The 17,805-nt window shown below is 41.5% G+C and overlaps 1 protein-coding gene across 2 annotated transcripts in view; it reads left to right on the plus strand.

The window, feature by feature from the left end:
• Window positions 1-17,805, plus strand: part of asz1 (ankyrin repeat, SAM and basic leucine zipper domain containing 1) — a 129,009-nt gene that overhangs the window by 34,016 nt on the left and 77,188 nt on the right. For both annotated transcript variants that reach the window (XM_070901617.1, XM_070901618.1), the window contains exons 3-4: window positions 3,683-3,805; window positions 13,611-13,722. In XM_070901617.1, coding sequence (XP_070757718.1) covers window positions 3,683-3,805; window positions 13,611-13,722 — 235 coding nt within the window. The remainder of the gene's footprint in view (window positions 1-3,682; window positions 3,806-13,610; window positions 13,723-17,805) is intronic.

Raw genomic sequence — 17,805 nt, forward strand, 5'->3', positions numbered from 1 at the left:
CTCTCTCGCTCTCCCGCCCTGCTCTCTCTCTCGCTCTCCCGCCTGCTCTCTCTCTCGCTCTCCCGCCCTGCTCTCTCTCTCGCTCTCCCGCCCTGCTCTCTCGCTCGCTCTCCCGCCCTGCTCTCTCGCTCGCCTCCCGCCCTGCTCTCTCTCGCTCGCCCTCCCGCCCTGCTCTCTCTCGCTCGCCCTCCCGCCCTGCTCTCTCTCGCTCGCCCTCCCTCCCTGCTCTCTCTCGCTCGCCCTCCCTCCCTGCTCTCTCTCGCTCGCCCTCCCTCCCTGCTCTCTCTCGCTCGCCCTCCCTCCCTGCTCTCTCTCGCTCGCCCTCCCTCCCTGCTCTCTCTCGCTCGCCCTCCCTCCCTGCTCTCTCTCGCTCGCCCTCCCTCCTGCTCTCTCTCGCTCGCCCTCCCTCCCTGCTCTCTCTCGCTCGCCCTCCCTCCCTGCTCTCTCTCGCTCGCCCTCCCTCCCTGCTCTCTCTCGCTCGCCCTCCCTCCCTGCTCTCTCTCGCTCGCCCTCCCTCCCTGCTCTCTCTCGCTCGCCCTCCCTCCCTGCTCTCTCTCGCTCGCCCTCCCTCCCTGCTCTCTCTCGCTCGCCCTCCCTCCCTGCTCTCTCTCGCTCGCCCTCCCTCCCTGCTCTCTCTCGCTCGCCCTCCCTCCCTGCTCTCTCTCGCTCGCCCTCCCTCCCTGCTCTCTCTCGCTCGCCCTCCCTCCCTGCTCTCTCTCGCTCGCCCTCCCTCCCTGCTCTCTCTCGCTCGCCCTCCCGCCCTGCTCTCTCTCTCTCGCCCTCCCGCCCTGCTCTCTCTCTCTCGCCCTCCCGCCCTGCTCTCTCTCTCTCGCCCTCCCGCCCTGCTCTCTCTCGCTCGCCCTCCCTCCCTGCTCTCTCTCGCTCGCCCTCCCTCCCTGCTCTCTCTCGCTCGCCCTCCCTCCCTGCTCTCTCTCGCTCGCCCTCCCTCCCTGCTCTCTCTCGCTCGCCCTCCCTCCCTGCTCTCTCTCGCTCGCCCTCCCTCCCTGCTCTCTCTAGCTCGCCCTCCCTCCCTGCTCTCTCTCGCTCGCCCTCCCTCCCTGCTCTCTCTCGCTCGCCCTCCCTCCCCCCCGCCTCCCATCGCTGTCAGAGACACTGACAGAGAGAGAGACACTTTGAGGGGCCCCGTCCCAGCATGCTGTTGGAGGGTTCCCGGTGCTGCAGTCGGTGAGTAGAAATAATTTTTTATTGATTTTTAAAAAAATATTTTATTAATTTTTTTGATTGATTTATTTATCATTTATTATTGATGATGGCTCTTTGTTTGTAAAAGTGACGTGTTTAATGTTTGTAAACTTCCCTTCTCCCCCCCCCTTTCGTTCCCTACGCCTGATTTATAAGTGTCGGCAAGGTTTTTCTGAGCGTACAAAAATCTACACTTACTCCATTCTAAGTTAGTTTGGTGTAAGTTTTCGCTGCCTAAACTTGCAAAACAGGAGTAAGTGGCTGGACATGCCCCCTTTTGAAAAGAAAAATCTGTTCTAAAATGAAACTATTCAACTGACCAGAACTGGAGCAAACTAAATGCCGAGAATTGCAATTTCTAAGATGCTCCATTCTAAACTAGTTGCTCCAAAAAAATAGAAGTAACTCAGGCTGAAACTTGAGCCCTTAGGGGGGAGTGTTGTTATGTATGTATGTTAATGTATGTACTGTAACACTAGACCACTGAATATACCTTCACTCTGTATACACCATACCTGTACCACCAGAGGGTGCTACTGCTGGAGACCTAAGGGTCACCTGTATACTGCAGGTAACCAAGTATAAAAGGGAGCTCACCTCTTGGTGTACTCACTCCAGGAGCTGCAATAAAGGACTACGGTCTCTGTAGTCCAAGTACTATCCCCTTACCTCGTGAAGTCATTATTTGAGTGCTTGCATATACCACAGCCGAACCATTCAATATGATCATGGCTGATCATTCACCTCAGTACCCCTTTCCCGCTTTCTCTCCATACCCCTTGATCCCTTTAGCCGTAAGGGCCACATCTAACTCCCTCTTGAATATATCCAATGAACTGGCATCAACGACTCTCTGCGGCAGGGAATTCCACAGGTTAACAACTCTGAGTGAAGAAGTTTCTCCTCGCATCTGTCCTAAATGGCCTACCCCTTATCCTAAGACTGTGTCCCCTGGTTCTGGACCTCCCCAACATCGGGAACATTCTTCCCGCATCTAACCTGTCCCTTCCCGTCAGAATCTTATACGTTTCTGAGAGATCCCCTCTCATCCTTCTAAACTCCAGTGTATAAAGGCCCAGTTTATCCAGTCTCTCCTCATATGTCAGTCCAGCCATCCCTGGAATCAGTCTGGTGAACCTTTGCTGCACTCCCTCAAAATAGCAAGAACGTCCTTCCTCAGATTCCAGGGGTCATAGTCTAAGGATAAGGGGTAAGCCATTTAGGACCGAGATGAGGAGAAACTTCTTCACCCAGAGAGTGGTGAACCTGTGGAATTCTCTACCACAGAAAGTTGTTGAGGCCAATTCACTAAATATATTCAAAAAGGAGTTAGATGTAGTCCTTACTACTAGGGGGATCAAGGGGTATGGCGAGAAAGCAGGAATGGGGTACTGAAGTTGCATGTTCAGCCATGAATTCATTGAATGGCGGTGCAGGCTCGAAGGGCCGAATGGCCTACTCCTGCACCTATTTTCTATGTTTCTATTAGGAGACCAAAACTGAACACACTATTCCAGGTGAGGCCTCACCAAGGCCCTGTACAACTGCAGTAAGACCTCCCTGCTCCTATTCTCAAATCCCCTAGCTATGAAGGCCAACATGCCATTTGCCGCCTTCACCGCCTGCTGTACCTGCATGCCAACTTTCAATGACTGATGAACCATGACACCCAGGTCTCGTTGCACCTCCCCTTTTCCTAATCTGCCACCATTCAGATAATAATCTGCCTTCGTGTTTCAATAGGATGTTAAGATGAAGTTCTCCATGGAAGGAGCTAATAAATGAAATGTGTTTATTTTTAATTAATTCTGGGATTGACCAGGACTTTTTGAGTATCAGTTGTTTCCCGTTGACGAAAGTAGCACGGCTTACTTTAAAAAGCCCTTTGTCGTCTCATCGGGGAATGCTCTGGGAACTGCTCGAATGTTGCTGTGTTGGCTTTTGGGGATCCTTTGAGCTCCAGCTTCTACGTGAGATTCTTGAGTGTTTTTATTTATTTTTAATTATTTTCTGTGGCAGATGGGATCAGTGATGTGGCGATGCCATTATCTTACTAATAACTTAATTGCGTATTTTTGTTTACCAATTGAGTAAATATTTTACAAGGCAACTAAGTGCCCTTTTGCAAGTTAAATAGAGGTTGAAGTTCACCGCTATTTCATTTCAGCACATCTGAGGCTAGACCAATGACTATTTTAAAATATGTGGGTATTGCGACGATCCTATTGAATGTAATAGTGCATGATTGATTAATGGCCATTATGAGCAAAGTGGGAATGAGGCTGCAGTTTTTCATTGATCTTAGTTTGCAGATTTGTAAAAATATCTAGGACACATGTAATTCTTCCAGCGTGAATAAATGTTTCTTGGGTCATAAATATTGGGCATACATGATAAAATAATTTTAGTAGCCCTTTTTGAATATAAACTTTAGATTCATTTTTAAACCTGCTCCTCTAATCTGCATCTTTTACTACAGGTGTAGATGTGGAAACACGTTTTGGTTTTGGTTGGACACCATTGATGTATGCTGCAAATATAGCTAACTTTGAAATCACCCATCTTCTTCTCAATAGAGGTGCTAATGCAAGCTTTGTAAAAGGTAAGGTATTTTTTATTAACTGTGGATTGTACAGGTACGCAGTCAATTAATATGACTAGAATGAAAAAAAACTAATTAAATACAATTTAAATATATGCACCAGCATATGTCCGGCTGCAGAAAATAGAACTAGATTTTCAGTGGTGGAAATCACTTGTGTTATCATTGAGGGTGAGGGGTAAGCTGTCTAATGCTGGTGCTTAGTTCTGTATGAAATGGGATGAGGCAAATTCTAAAAAGCTGGATTTTTTTGAGCAATGTGCTTGTGTTATGATGATTGAGTTTGTCAACCAAAAAGATGAGTGCATGAATAATAGGACCACTGAAGTAGTGTTTTCTTCAAACAAGCCTTGAAGAGGAAAGATTTTGCAATCAAATCATTACCAGTGCTAACTTCTACTATATATTTGGATGTGCTGGTTACATTATTTTTTATTTAATCCAATCACGATGTCAGATAGAAAGAGTAAATGGGGAAATGACAAAAGGTGACTGAAAGGAACATGCTGTTTTATAGGATTCTGCTTTAAACAAAAACAGCTGTTAATCCGTGGGGCAATAAAACCTAACTACTTAAAAGGTGTCAGGCCATTGAATGAAATAACTCAATACGCCTGAAAAGAAACTGCTTAATTCTATTCTTTAATCATTCTGTAAAGCTTCAGGCACCTTGGGGAAGAGGCAGAGATATACAAGAAACTCCACAGGCAGAGGGAGCTTGCAAACAGGAGCATTGACTAGATATTGTAAAAGTAGAGGTAACAATGAAAGGCTCTTTTAGAACCAAAACTGCCTGCTGCTGTGTGGGGTTGTAGTCAGACAGAAACCTGAGGCATTTCTTACAATAGCATTCTGGGACACCTATGAATCCAGAGGAAATCTTAAATCTTGAGAGGTCAAATGCAGTAATACTGACACTTCATTCACCAGGATCTCTAAATTCCAACGAAGTGAAGAATGTTAGTGCATTTAAACAAAACAGTCACTCACCTCTGCTGCAGTGGGAATCATCCCAAGTAAAGAAAGAAAGAAAGACTTGCAAATAAATTGACAAGCAATTGGGTTGATAAAACAAGTAAGCTTTTGAGGTAAAAACATGGTGGAATGGAGTAGCATATAAAATGAATGTTCTTCAGAAATTGCTTGCCATGGAAGAGCTCAATCCTTTTACTGGATCCTTAGGAACTACGATAGTGTTTTTAATTGAGTCAAAGGAACTTACTGTCTATGAAGTGAGTTTGACTTTCAAACATTCTAATGAAAATAGATTTGGAATTTAATATGGCAGAAGAACGTGCAAGAGCCCTTGATTAAAGAAGATTGCCTCAATTTATAATTGAAATACTTAGACCAGAATGTGTTAAACTGCCAGCCATACTGCCCAGCATGTCAATCCATTTCCAAAACACCTAATACTCTGCCTAAGAGTGTATCTGGACCCCTGCTTAGAAGAGACCCCACCTCCCACTACTGTGCCAGTGCAACATTTTCCATTTCACACAGCTGTGGTTTTTGTAGCTTCCCTGGGCAAGATCATCAGTTTCGTGCCAGTTTGTGCTATGGGTCCATATCCAATAGAAACTGGTTCAGAACAGCCCTAAAAGCTAAGGCTTTCATCCTGTTAGCCTGGATTAGATTTTACTTCAGGTCTCAGAATTGAAAGGATAATTTGCTATCCACATTGTTCCTCTGTATTTCAAGGAAATGCAATTGTTATTAAATCTAAACTATCAATTGTTTAAAACTGTGACATTTAACTCCCAAACAATAGGTTTTTGCAATCATTATTTTCAAACTGGGGAAAAGTGAACACAGATGATAGCATATTTAAGGAGTATCATTCCAATGGTCTTCATGGTTCATTTGCTTCTTGTGTGGTTTGAAATGACGTTATAAGCGAAGGAACAGGCATAATTTCAGTGTATTAGTAACCGCTATTTAAACAAGCAAGCAAACTGCATCCGAGAAGAAAAATCAAAGGAATTCATCCATGTATTTGTTTATTTTTGCATATTAATAGACCATTCTTTGTATACGTTTCCCACTATCAGAGCTTCTTTAAAAAATATATCAACCGGCTAAAAGGAATTGAGAACAATTTTGACATCCTTTTCTTCTGTCACTTATTAATTTAAAAGCAGTAATTTTGTGTAAATACTGTTGACAGTATCATCGGAGGAATGCTTAAAGACAATTGAACTCAAAGGTGTGGGGCAACCGAATGAACACATTCACAAATGAAACAGAAGTACACCGATTAATGAAATGATCAAATCATATTAACTCAGTTTACTGTTGGGATTTCTAAATTCCTAAAATTTACAACCCGTATGTTGTCGCAGAGGACTGGGAGAGTCAGAGCACATTGCTCTGAGTACTGGAAGAATTACTTAGAATTAGAAATAATACTGAAGTAGGTGGGTTCATAGAAAATACAGAGAGGTCGAAGTTAGACTTGGAGTGCATGTGTGTAAATGCACAGTGTGGTTAATAAGGTTGCTGAACTGCAGGTGCAAATCGCCACTTGGGAATATGATGTAGAGGTGATAACTGAGACCTGGCTCAAAAAAGGGGAAGATTGAATGCTTTAATATTCCTGGGTACAAGGTACTCAGGAAATATGGGGAAGGAAAAAAAGGAGGAGGGGTAGCAGTTCTGATTATGAAAAATATTAGTGCTAGAAAGAGAGAATGTCTTTTGAGGGATCAAAGACAGAATCTATTTGGTTGGAGTTAAACAATAAAGGAGTTAATACGCTACTTAGTGTATTTTATGGGCCGCCAAATATTGGGAAGGGGATAGAGGAGCATATTTACAAAGAAATTACTGAGAGGTGCAAGAACTATAGAGTAGTGATAATGGGAACTTTAACTACCCCAATATTGAATGAGGCAGTGATTGTATTAAGACCGGAAAAGGGAAGGAATTTCTGAAATGTGTTCGGGAGAATTTTCTTGATCAGTGTTTCCTGCCCAACTAGGAAAGAGGCATTGCTGGATCTAGTCCTGGAGAATGAATGCGTCAAGTGGAGAATATCACAGTCGGGAGTATCTCGGGGATAGTGATCATAGTATCATAAGGTTTAGATGAGTTATGTAGAAGGACAAGGAACAATCTAGAATAAAATTACTTAACTGGAGGAGGGCCAATTTCAGAGAATTGAGGAGGGATCGGGCCCAGGTAAATTGGAGTCAAAGACTGGCAGGTAGAAATGTAATGGAGCAGTGGCAACATTTAAGAACGTAAGAACATAAGAACATAAGAAATAGGAGCAGGCGTAGGCCATTTGGCCCCTCAAGCCTGCTCCGCCATTCAATATCATGACTGATCTGATAATGGACTCAGCTCCACTTTCCTGCCCGCTCGCATAACCCTTTACTCCCTTATCGCTCAAAAATTTGTCTTTCTCCACCTTAAATATATTCAATGACCCAGCCTCCACAGCTCGCTGGGGCCGAGAATTCCATAGATTTATAACCCTCTGAGAGAAGAAATTTTTCCTCATCTCAGTTTTAAATGAGAGGCCCCTTATTCTAAGACTATGTCCCCTAGTTTTAGATTGCCCTATGAGTGGAAATATCCTCTCTGCATCCACCTTGTCGAGCCCCCTCATTATCTTATATGTTTCAATAGATCACCTCTCATTCTTCTGGACTCAAATGTGTATAGGCCCAATCTACTCAACTTATCCCCTTAAGTCAACCCCCTCATCTCCGGAATCAACCTTGTGAACCTTCTCTGAACAACCTCCAATGCAAGTATATCCTTCCTTAAATACAGAGACCAAAACTGGACGCAGTACTCCAGGTGTGGCCTCACAAATACCCTGTACAGTTGTATGAGGACTTCTCTGCTTTTATACTCTATCCCCCTTGCAATAAAGGCCAACATTCCATTTGCCTTCCTGATCACTTGCTGTACCTGCATACTAACTTTTTGTGTTTCATGCACAAGGACCCCCAGGTCTCTCTATACTGCAGCACTTTGCAATTTTTCTCCATTTAAATTATAATTTGCTTTTCTATTATTTCTGCCAAACTGATAACCTCACTTTTTCCCACATTATGCTCCATCTGCCAAAATTTTGCCCACTCACATAGCCTGTCTATATCCCTTTGCAAATTTTTTGTGTCCTCCTCACAATTTGCTTTCCCACCCATCTTTGTATCATCAGCAAACTTGACTACCTTACACTTGGTCCCTTCATCCAAGTCATTAATATATATTGTAAATAGTTGAGGACCCAGCACCGATCCCTGCAGCACTAGTCACTGTTTGCCAACCGGAAAATGACCCATTTATCCCGACTCTCTGTTTTCTGATGGTTAACCAATCATCTATCCACGCCAATATATTACCCCCAACCCTGTGAGCTTTTATCTTGTGCAGTAACCTCTTATGTGGCACCTTATCGAATGCCTTCTGAAAATCCAAATACACCACATCCACTGGTTCCTCCTTATCCACCCTGCTTGTTACATCCTCAAAGAACTACAGCAAATTTGTCAAACATAATTTTCCTTTCATAAAACCATGCTGATTGATTGAATCATGCGTTTCCAAATGTCCCGCTACTACTTCCTTAATAATGGACTCCAGCATTTTCCCATTTAAAGAGAGGATGCTTCTGTACAGTCTGAGTACATTCCTACAAGGGGGAAAGTGAGGGCAATCAAAGGCAGAGCACCCTGAATGACGAAGGAGTTAAAGAGTAGAATGAAACAGAAAAACAGTATGACAGATGTCAGCTTGATAATACAAGGGAGAATCAGGCTGAATATAAAAGGTATAGAGAAGTGAAACAGGAAATATGTGGGGCAAAGAGACAGTATGAGAATAGAACATAAAAAGGAATCCAAAGGTATTCTATAGGTATAGTAAAAAGATTGTCAGAGGAGCGGTAGGGTTGATTAAGGTCCAAAATGGAGAACTATTGGTGGAGGTAGAAGGAAAGGCTAAGGTACTAAATGAGTACTTTGCATCGGTGTTTACCAAGGAAGAGGACCTTGCCAAAGCTATGGTAAACGAGGAGGTTGCTGGGCTACTGGATGAGGTAAAAATAGATAAAGAGGACGCACTTGAAATTAAAGTGGATAAGTCACCCGGACCGGATGAGATCCCTCACTAATTCAATATCAAACTCCCAACTTCCTCTCCTCTCGGCTTCCATTGCCATGATACCTCTGCTGCTGTTGACCTACCCACAAAATCATTCACCTTCTCCTATTATTAGTATGGTTATTATCTTGCCTCCTTTAAGTTGTAGAGCAATAATTTTGAGTGCATCTGGCCCACAACTGTCTGTCATTCATTACAGACCTGTCTTGACCACATTAATTACTATCCAGGCCTCATTTTTTCCATGATGAACCACCTCTTCAAACCACTTCCTTCCCTCCCTGCAATACATTCCTACAGCACCAAATCTTGATCTCTAAGTTTGAGACTATCTGTGCAGCTGCCGACGCTGCCACCTTCCCTCTCCATCCATGCCTGCTCCTCTTCCTCATTTACATGCTATTCATAGGTGACATAGTCACAGGCATGAGGCCAGCTTGCATATGTATGTTTAGAACACATATATCTACTTCTCTTGACCAATTATACTAGCTTTGTTCTGTTCGACTATCTATCTGACATTGTCTGTCAGTCAGACAGACAGACAGTATTTGCACAGCTGGATCAAGCCATGTGAAAATTGGGTGACTTGTTCAATCTGGGGCTGAACTAAAATTCCGACATCAGTATCTTTGTCAATTCCTTCCATGGCCTCATTCCACAATTTCACCTGGAATTACATAGAATATACAGCTCAAACGGCCATTCGGCCCAACCAGTCTATGCTGGCATTTATGCTCCACTCGAACCTTCTCCCATCCTTCCTTATCTAACTGTATCAGCATAATCCTCTTTTCCCTTCTCCCTCATATGCTTATCTAGCTTCCCCTTCAGTGCATCTATACTATTCACCTCACCTACTCCCTGTTGTAGTGAGTTCCACATTCTCACCACCCTCTGGGTAAAAAAGTTTCTTCTGAATTCCCTATTTGATTTCTTGGTGACTATCTTGTATTAATGGCCTCTAGTTCTGCTCTTCCCTCAAGTGTAGACACTGTCTACTCTATCAAAACCTTTCATAATTTTAAAGAGCTCTATTTCACCAACCTCCTCCAGCCTTAAGCTCTCTGCTTCTTCCTGGCCAATCTGGCCTCTGAATTCCCCACCCTCCTTCAGCTATTTTCTTCTGTTTTTATTTTGCTTACATTTTTTTAATAAAGTTGAACACGTCTTGGCATTTATATAGTGTCCTTCACATAGAAAGCACCTCAAGGTCCTTGCAAAAGGAATAAAGAATAAGCAAATAAATGAAAACAGAAGAAAGTAACTCTGAAATTTTACATTCACCTATATCGCAGCCATACAGATATTTCCACATTCAAATTAATATGTGATGGAAATCCAAGGTAAATTCAAGAGCACAGTGTTTCTTTAAAAAAGGCCGATTATTAATCCTGGAGTATGTAACCTAAGATATGCATTCTGGCATCATAAGGGAAATGACTCAGTCTCATGGAATATTACATTTAAAATCTTGAAGTGCAATACCACAGTCCTCTGTCACCAAAATAATTATACTGTACATGAAGAATCTCATCAGCACCGTTTCAGTCTGAGAGCTGTTTCAGATCATGGGCTTCAATTTCACTGACAGTTAAATAAGCTTTTATCGGCTGGAAACACATTCCACTTCGAACAAGCAAGATCACTAATTAGTCACACACTTTTTTATATCCCAATTTTACATTTTGTTTCGTGAAATTTAAGCTAATTAATTTATGGTGGAAGGCGCGTTAACGTATAATTGAATCTTTCTATAAACTTATCTATCTCCCAGTGGATTGTGGTGGAGCACAAGGAATGGTGCTGTGAAAAGAGATCAGCTCCACTTGTAGCCTTGTGATACTATTCCTTCTGTTATGTTCCTATAATTCATTAGGAGAAAGGGAAATTCTATGCCTGTATCCTTATCATACAGTAATTCAGTGTTCTATTAGTATGTACGTCAACCTATTTTACAACATTTTCCATTGCTGTAGATTTATTTTTTACATTTTGTATAAGGCCAGAAGAAGTTATTTTGAGAATAGCTTTTTAATTTTGAACTAGAATTCTGTTATAAATCTAGTTATATATTTGAAATTAGTGCAAGATCTCATAAAGCTGAATATTTTTCAGGGATTTGGTTTTTGTCAAATGTGAAACATGACAATAATGAGCATTGGAAGAGGTGGGACAAGGTTGCTGCAAGTAGAACTAAACAAAGTCAAATTGGAAACGGCCCAAGACCAAACCTCGCAAACTCTGTTGCTATTTAATTTTCTGAATGGCTGTGACGTAGGTTAACGTACAATCTCAGATCTGCTTTGATCCATTGTATATGTTTTCACTGTAAATCCTGTTTTTTAAATTGACCACATCTGTGAACACCAGTGGACCTAACTAAGACATTCACTCATATAATTTGCAGTTACTGAACTGATGAACATTGCATGTAGTGAACAGATGGTTGAGTATGTTCAAGAGGGTAATTGGTGCTTGAGGCTTCAAAAGGAAACAATTATTGTGCATGCTTCAAAATTCCAACTTTACTTTATAAAATAACGGTGCCCATTTCATGCACTTATTGTGAGAATACTGACAAAATTTGCGAGCGTTGATTTTATTTTAAATAATAAAAGACAACTGAAAGCTAGGTGCTTTACACAGTGAGACTGAAGGAGTATTTCCTACATAAAATGACTGAATCTATTTTACAACTTTGTTCATTCTATTTGTTACATTTTGCTGAACCACCAATATTTTCTGTTGTTAAACAGCAAATCTATTACAGTTTTAATACTTTTTAATAAATTATGAAGTAAATAGTATCACTGTTTTTTTATCCATATGCTTTTTGATCTGACCAATCAATTTGCCAATTATGATATGTTAGTAATTTAAATAGTGACCGAACCAAATGATGTATGTTGAATTTGTTTGGTACCTTAAATCATTTCATTTCATCACACATTTTAATTTTGCAACACATCAGAATCTCACTTAACCAATAAAATGCAGCATTATATATGTTTTACTGCTGAAAATCTGATGTACAAAATACATACTGATAAAATTGAATTTTCTGCAATAAAATTGTAATCATTAATTTGCATTGGTTCAAGCAATGGGTGGAACTATCTCAATTATCTACTGCATAGGAACATGAGGACATGAGTAGGCCATTCTGGGTATAATTCTTGTAAACTTACGCTGCACTCATTCCAAGGCCAATATAACCTTCTTAAACAAAAACAAAAAATGCTGGAAATACTCAGCAGGCCAGGCAGCATCCGTGGTGAGGGAAACCGAGTTAATGTTCCAGGTCTGAGACCTTTCCTACGGTGTGGTGCCCAGAACTGCTCTCAGTACTCCAGATGTGGTCTAACCAGGGCTTTGTATAGCTGCAGAATAATTTCTACCCCCCTTGTATTCTAGTCCTCTACATATAAAGGTCAGCATTCCATTACTCTTTTTGATTATTTTCTATACCTGTTCATATTTTAATGATCTATATACCCGGACCGCCCCCCACCCCCCCACCCGCCGTTCTATCCTTTTTAGGTCCAAAGTGGATGACCTCACATTTTCTTACATTGTAAACCATTTGCCACAGTTTTGCCCATTCACTTAATCTATCAACATCCCTTTGTAATTTTATGCTTTCATCTACACTGCTTACAATGCCATCTATCGTTGTGTCATCGTCAAATTTAGATGCATGACTTTCTATGCCATCATCTAAGTAGTTAATAAATATTGTGAATAGTTGAGGCCCCAACACAGATCCCGATGGGACACCACTGGTCACAAATTGCCAATCTGAGTACTGACTCATTATCCCTTCTCTCTGTCTCCTGCCACTCAACCATAGATAATTTTCACATTTGCATCAAATTGGCCCAGAAATTGCAGTCCGCGGGCGGATGCCTCCGACCTGAAAAATTTCTACAAATTTACCTGATGGCCCTGGAGGTACGGAGACTCTGGTCCTGGGCAACTATGCAAAGGCAGCGTAGAGTCCCAGGGAATTAAGCGCTTCATAAGCGAGCCTGGGATGATGTGGATCGGCTCAACCAATCAAAGTAGGGGGATCCCTATTCATACTTATGGTGATGTATATATGGAACTCACCATAAGTATGAATGGGGCTCCCCCAACAACACACGCGCACTTAAAATAAATGTAAAAAGAACATCGCATATATAAAATTAATCAAAATGGAATTTAATTAATTAAAACAAAATAATTTTTTTTTAAATAAATTTACATATTTTAATGGGTCTAAAAATAAACTTACATTATTTAATAGGATTTTCAATATTAAAATTATTGATTTAAAAAAAATATATATATTTTGTCCTTTAAAACTCTTACGCTGATAAATTTATCAGTCGGAGAATTTCAAGGGCATTCGCTGGGCAGAAGTTGGGCAACTCTCCGCCAGCGGAGGCCCTTTACCTTCGGATGCGTGCGAGTTGACAGATCGCAAGTTCCGGGTTTGGGCACGTGCGCTTCGCATACCTAAACCCGGAACTTGCACAGCCACTACGGGCACGTGCGCGCCTCATACTCACCCGTAGGGGCCGCGGATTCAGGGCCATTGTTTCGCAACATTCCTTTCACTTTTTACATTTTAGATGTTGGTTCTTCCTCTATATATTTTCCCTTTTTGCAGTAACACATTGTGTTTTTTTTAAATCTGTAGATCAGTATACAGTGTTGATGGCTGCCTGTGCTAGCAGTGAGTCAGAAGAAAAAGTGTTGAATTGTGTAGAGTTGCTGTTGTCCAGAAATGCCAAACCAAATACTTCCAACAGGTATGAACATTTACTGTATACTGTATTTGTGGAAAGGGACCAAGAGCTGTTTTCAATCCTGTTGACAAGATTCACAGCCTTTCCTGATAACAAAACCCAAAATGGTTTTGTCAGAGATCTTGAAGCAAATTTCTAGACGGCTGGAGCAACGAATTAAGATGACGAAAACAGGGAAAATAAAATTGCACAATAAAGCTTTACACATTTGCTCTCTCTAATTCTACATCCTTAAAAAACTTTTAATAAATAATATCATGTTGTGGTAGCCTGGTAGTTGCAGTAGATAACGAACTTGAATTTTAGCTACAAGACGCAGGTCCAAATACCAGTCAGCTCATCTTAGCTATGTATCTGAAAGAAAACTCTCTCAGCCTTCCCCTCCTGGGATGTTGACCAGGGAGCACTATTCAGAGCCTGCATGCAGATGTCCATGGGTTACATAAGAACATAAGAAATAGGAACAGGAGTAGGCCAGACGGCCCCTTGAGCCTGCTCCGCCATTCAATAAGATCATGGCTGATCTGATCATGGACTCAGCTCCACTTCCCCGCCCGCTCCCCATAACCCGTTATCCTCTTATCGTTCAAGAAACTGTCTCTTTCTGACTTACATTTATTTCATGTCCCAGCTTCCACAGCTCTCTGAGGCAGTGAATTCCACAGATTTACAACCCTCAGAGAAGAAATTTCTCCATCTCTGTTTCAAATGGGGCGGCCCCTTATTCTAACATCATGCCCTCTAGTTCTAGTCTCCTCCATCAGTAGAAACATCCTCTCTGCATCCACCTTGTCAAGCCCCCTCATAATCTTATACGTTTCGATAAGATCACCTCACATTCTTCTGAATTCCAATGAGTAAAGGCCCAACCTACTCGACCTTTCTTCATAAGGCAACCCCCTTATCCCCGGAATCAACCTAGTGAACCTTCTCTGAACTGCCTCCAAACCAAGTATATCCTTTCGTAAATATGGAAACCAAAACTTAACACAGTATTCCAGGTGTAGCCTCACCAATACCTTGTATAGCTGTAGCCAGACTTCCCTGCTTTTGTAATCCATCCCCTTTGCAATAAAGGCCAAGGTACCATTGACCTTCTTGATCATCTGCTGTACCTGCATACTATCCTTTTATATTTCTTGCTCAAGTACCCCCAGGTCCCACTGTACTGCAGCACTTTGCAATCTTTCTCCATTTAAATAATAACTTGCTCTTTGATTTTTTTCTGGCAAAGTGCATGACCTCACACTTTCCAACATTATACTCCATCTGCTAAATTTTTGCCCACTCACTTAGCCTGTCTATGTCCTTTTGCAGATTTTTTTTGTGTCCTCCTCGCACATTGCTTTTCCTCTCATCTTTGTATCGTCAGCAAACTTAGCTATGTTACACTCAGTCCCTTCTTCCAAGTCGTTAATATAGATTGTAGATAGTTGGGGTCCCAGCACTGATCCCTGCGGCACCCCACTAGTTACTGGTTTCCAACCAGAGAATGAACCATTTATCCCGACTCTCTGTTAGTTAGCCAATCCTCTATCCATGCTAATATATTACCCCCAACCCCATGAACTTTTATCTTGTGCAGTAACCTTTTATGTGGCACCTTATCAAATGCATTCTGGAAGTCCAAATACACCACATCCACTGGTTCCCCTTTATCCACCATGTTTGTTACATCCTCAAAGAACTCCAGCAAATTTGTCAAAGATGACTTCCCAATCATAAATTTATGCTGACTCTGCCTGACCGAATTTTGCTTTTCCAAATGTCCTGCTACTGCTTTAATAATGGACTCCAACATTTTCCCAACCACAGATGTTTTGCTAACTGGTCTATAGTTTTCTGCTTTTTGTCTGCCTCCTTTTTTAAGTAGGGGCGTTACATTTGCAGTTTTCCAATCTGCTGCGACCTCCCCAGAATCCAAGGAATTTTGGTAAATTACACTAATGCATCCACAATCCCTGCCACTACTTCTCTTAAGACCCTAGGATGCAAGCCATCAGGTCCAGGGGATTTAGCTGCCTTTAGTCCCATTATATTACTGAGTACCACCTCCTTAGTGACTGTGATTGTGTGTATGTCCGTGTGTCCCCCATAGCCCCTAGACTATCCACTGTCGGAATATTGTTAGTGTCCTCTATTGTAAAGACTGATATAAAATATTTCTGCCATCTCCATGTTCCCCATCACTAATTCCCTGGTCTCATCCTCTAATGGACCAACATTTATTTTAGCCACCCTTTTCCTTTTTATATACCTATAGAAACTCATGCTATCTGTTCATATATTTTGCGCTAGTTTACTTTCATAGTCTATAGTCCATCTTCTCTTTCTTATTCATTTTTTTGTCTTTGCTGGCTTTTAAAAGCTTCCCAGTTTTCTGTCCTCCCACTAGTTTTGGCCACTTTGTATGCCCTTGTTTTTAATTGGATACCGTTCTTTAGTTAGTCACAGGTGGCTGTCTTTTCTCTTACACCTTTTCCTCCTCACTGGAATATATTTTTCTTGAGAGTTGTGAAATATCTCATTAAATGTGCACCACTGTTCATCAGCTGTCCTACATTTTAATCTATTTTCCCAGTCCATTTTACCTAACTGCCCTCATAGCTTCATAGTCTCCTTTATTTAAACTTGGTACGCTGGTTAGATCCAACTTTCTCACCCTCCATCTGAATTTGAAATTCAATCATGCTATATCACTCATTCCAAGGGGATCCTTTACTAGGAGATTGTTTATTAATCCTGTCTCATTACACAGGACCAGATCTAAGATAGCCTGCCCCCTGGTTGGTTCCATTACATACTGCTCAAGGAACCCGTCCCTTATGCACTCTATGAACTCCTCCTCAAGGCTACCCTGACCAAGTTGATTTGTCCAATCAATATGGAGATTAAAATCACCCATGATTATTACTGTTCCCTTTTTACAAGCCCCCACTATTTCCTGGTTTATGCTCCAACCAACAGAGTTGCTGCTCTTAGAGGACCTATAGACTGTGCCCACCAGTGACTTTTTCCTCTTATTGTTCCTTATCTCCATCCAAACTGTTTCAATACCCTTATCATTTGAGCCAATATCATTTCACTGTTGGAATTCACTGTCTTTCTGATCAATGGTGAAATGCAAATGCAGGGAAATATTTCTTGCTAGAGGGAAAGAGCAGGGCAGGGAATAACCCATAGCATGCAGCAGCTATTAAAATATTTGCTTGAAATCAATGAGTTAGGTAGTGATGTTATAAAAGTTCTACATATTCAGTTGTTGCCAGGAAGCAGGGTTGAGGCCATGGCACTGGAAGAAACTGTTATGAACCATTAGGCTCTGTGTCAGGGCCATAAAGTAATTAAATTACCCCTATAGTATGTTGCAGTCCAGAGCTCTGATCAGTTGCTTTATACAAATGACCCATCCAGAATTATTATGTTCCAGCATATTTGACTGTGTTTGTACTTGATTTTGCAACCTTCAACCCTGCTCTTAAACAGATACTTATCCAGTCCTTTTTAAATGAGTCAATGGATTGAGTCTGCAGTGCTGACTGATATTCTATGAGAGCTAAAATTCCTTCATTCTCTAATTTTGAAGTTTGCTAATTTTGCATACGTGTTTCTATATTCCTTACCCTTTCTTTCTGAAACCAGCCTTATTATTGTACTCCTGTACTGTTCGTTATCGACATATCCCTCTTTTTGCAAAATTGTTTTAGCTCTCTAAGAGGAGAGTTGTAGGAGATGATGACTTCTGAAGTGATACTAATTAGCTTTCAAATTTGTTTTAAATGTACTACAAAAACAAAACTTGCCCATTTATATTTTGAATTTCTTTAATTTACAGAGCTCAGGGGAGGACCTCTGGTGGTAGAAATATTTAATACATTATAGTACTTTATGGACCTCCATAATCTGAACATTTTAAGTCTAACCAGTTTTGGACCACGATTAACCTCTTTCACCCAACTTGCCTTGCAATTAAATGTTTTTGCCACCCGAATTTGATTTGTTTGTGGTAATTAGGTGCCTTTGAACCAGTGCTGTGTGTGCACATACAAAATCAAATCTGGCAATACTATTGCCATTGTAGTTTAT

Source organism: Pristiophorus japonicus, chromosome 15, assembly GCF_044704955.1.
Source record: "Pristiophorus japonicus isolate sPriJap1 chromosome 15, sPriJap1.hap1, whole genome shotgun sequence".
Lineage (NCBI taxonomy): Eukaryota > Metazoa > Chordata > Chondrichthyes > Pristiophoridae > Pristiophorus > Pristiophorus japonicus.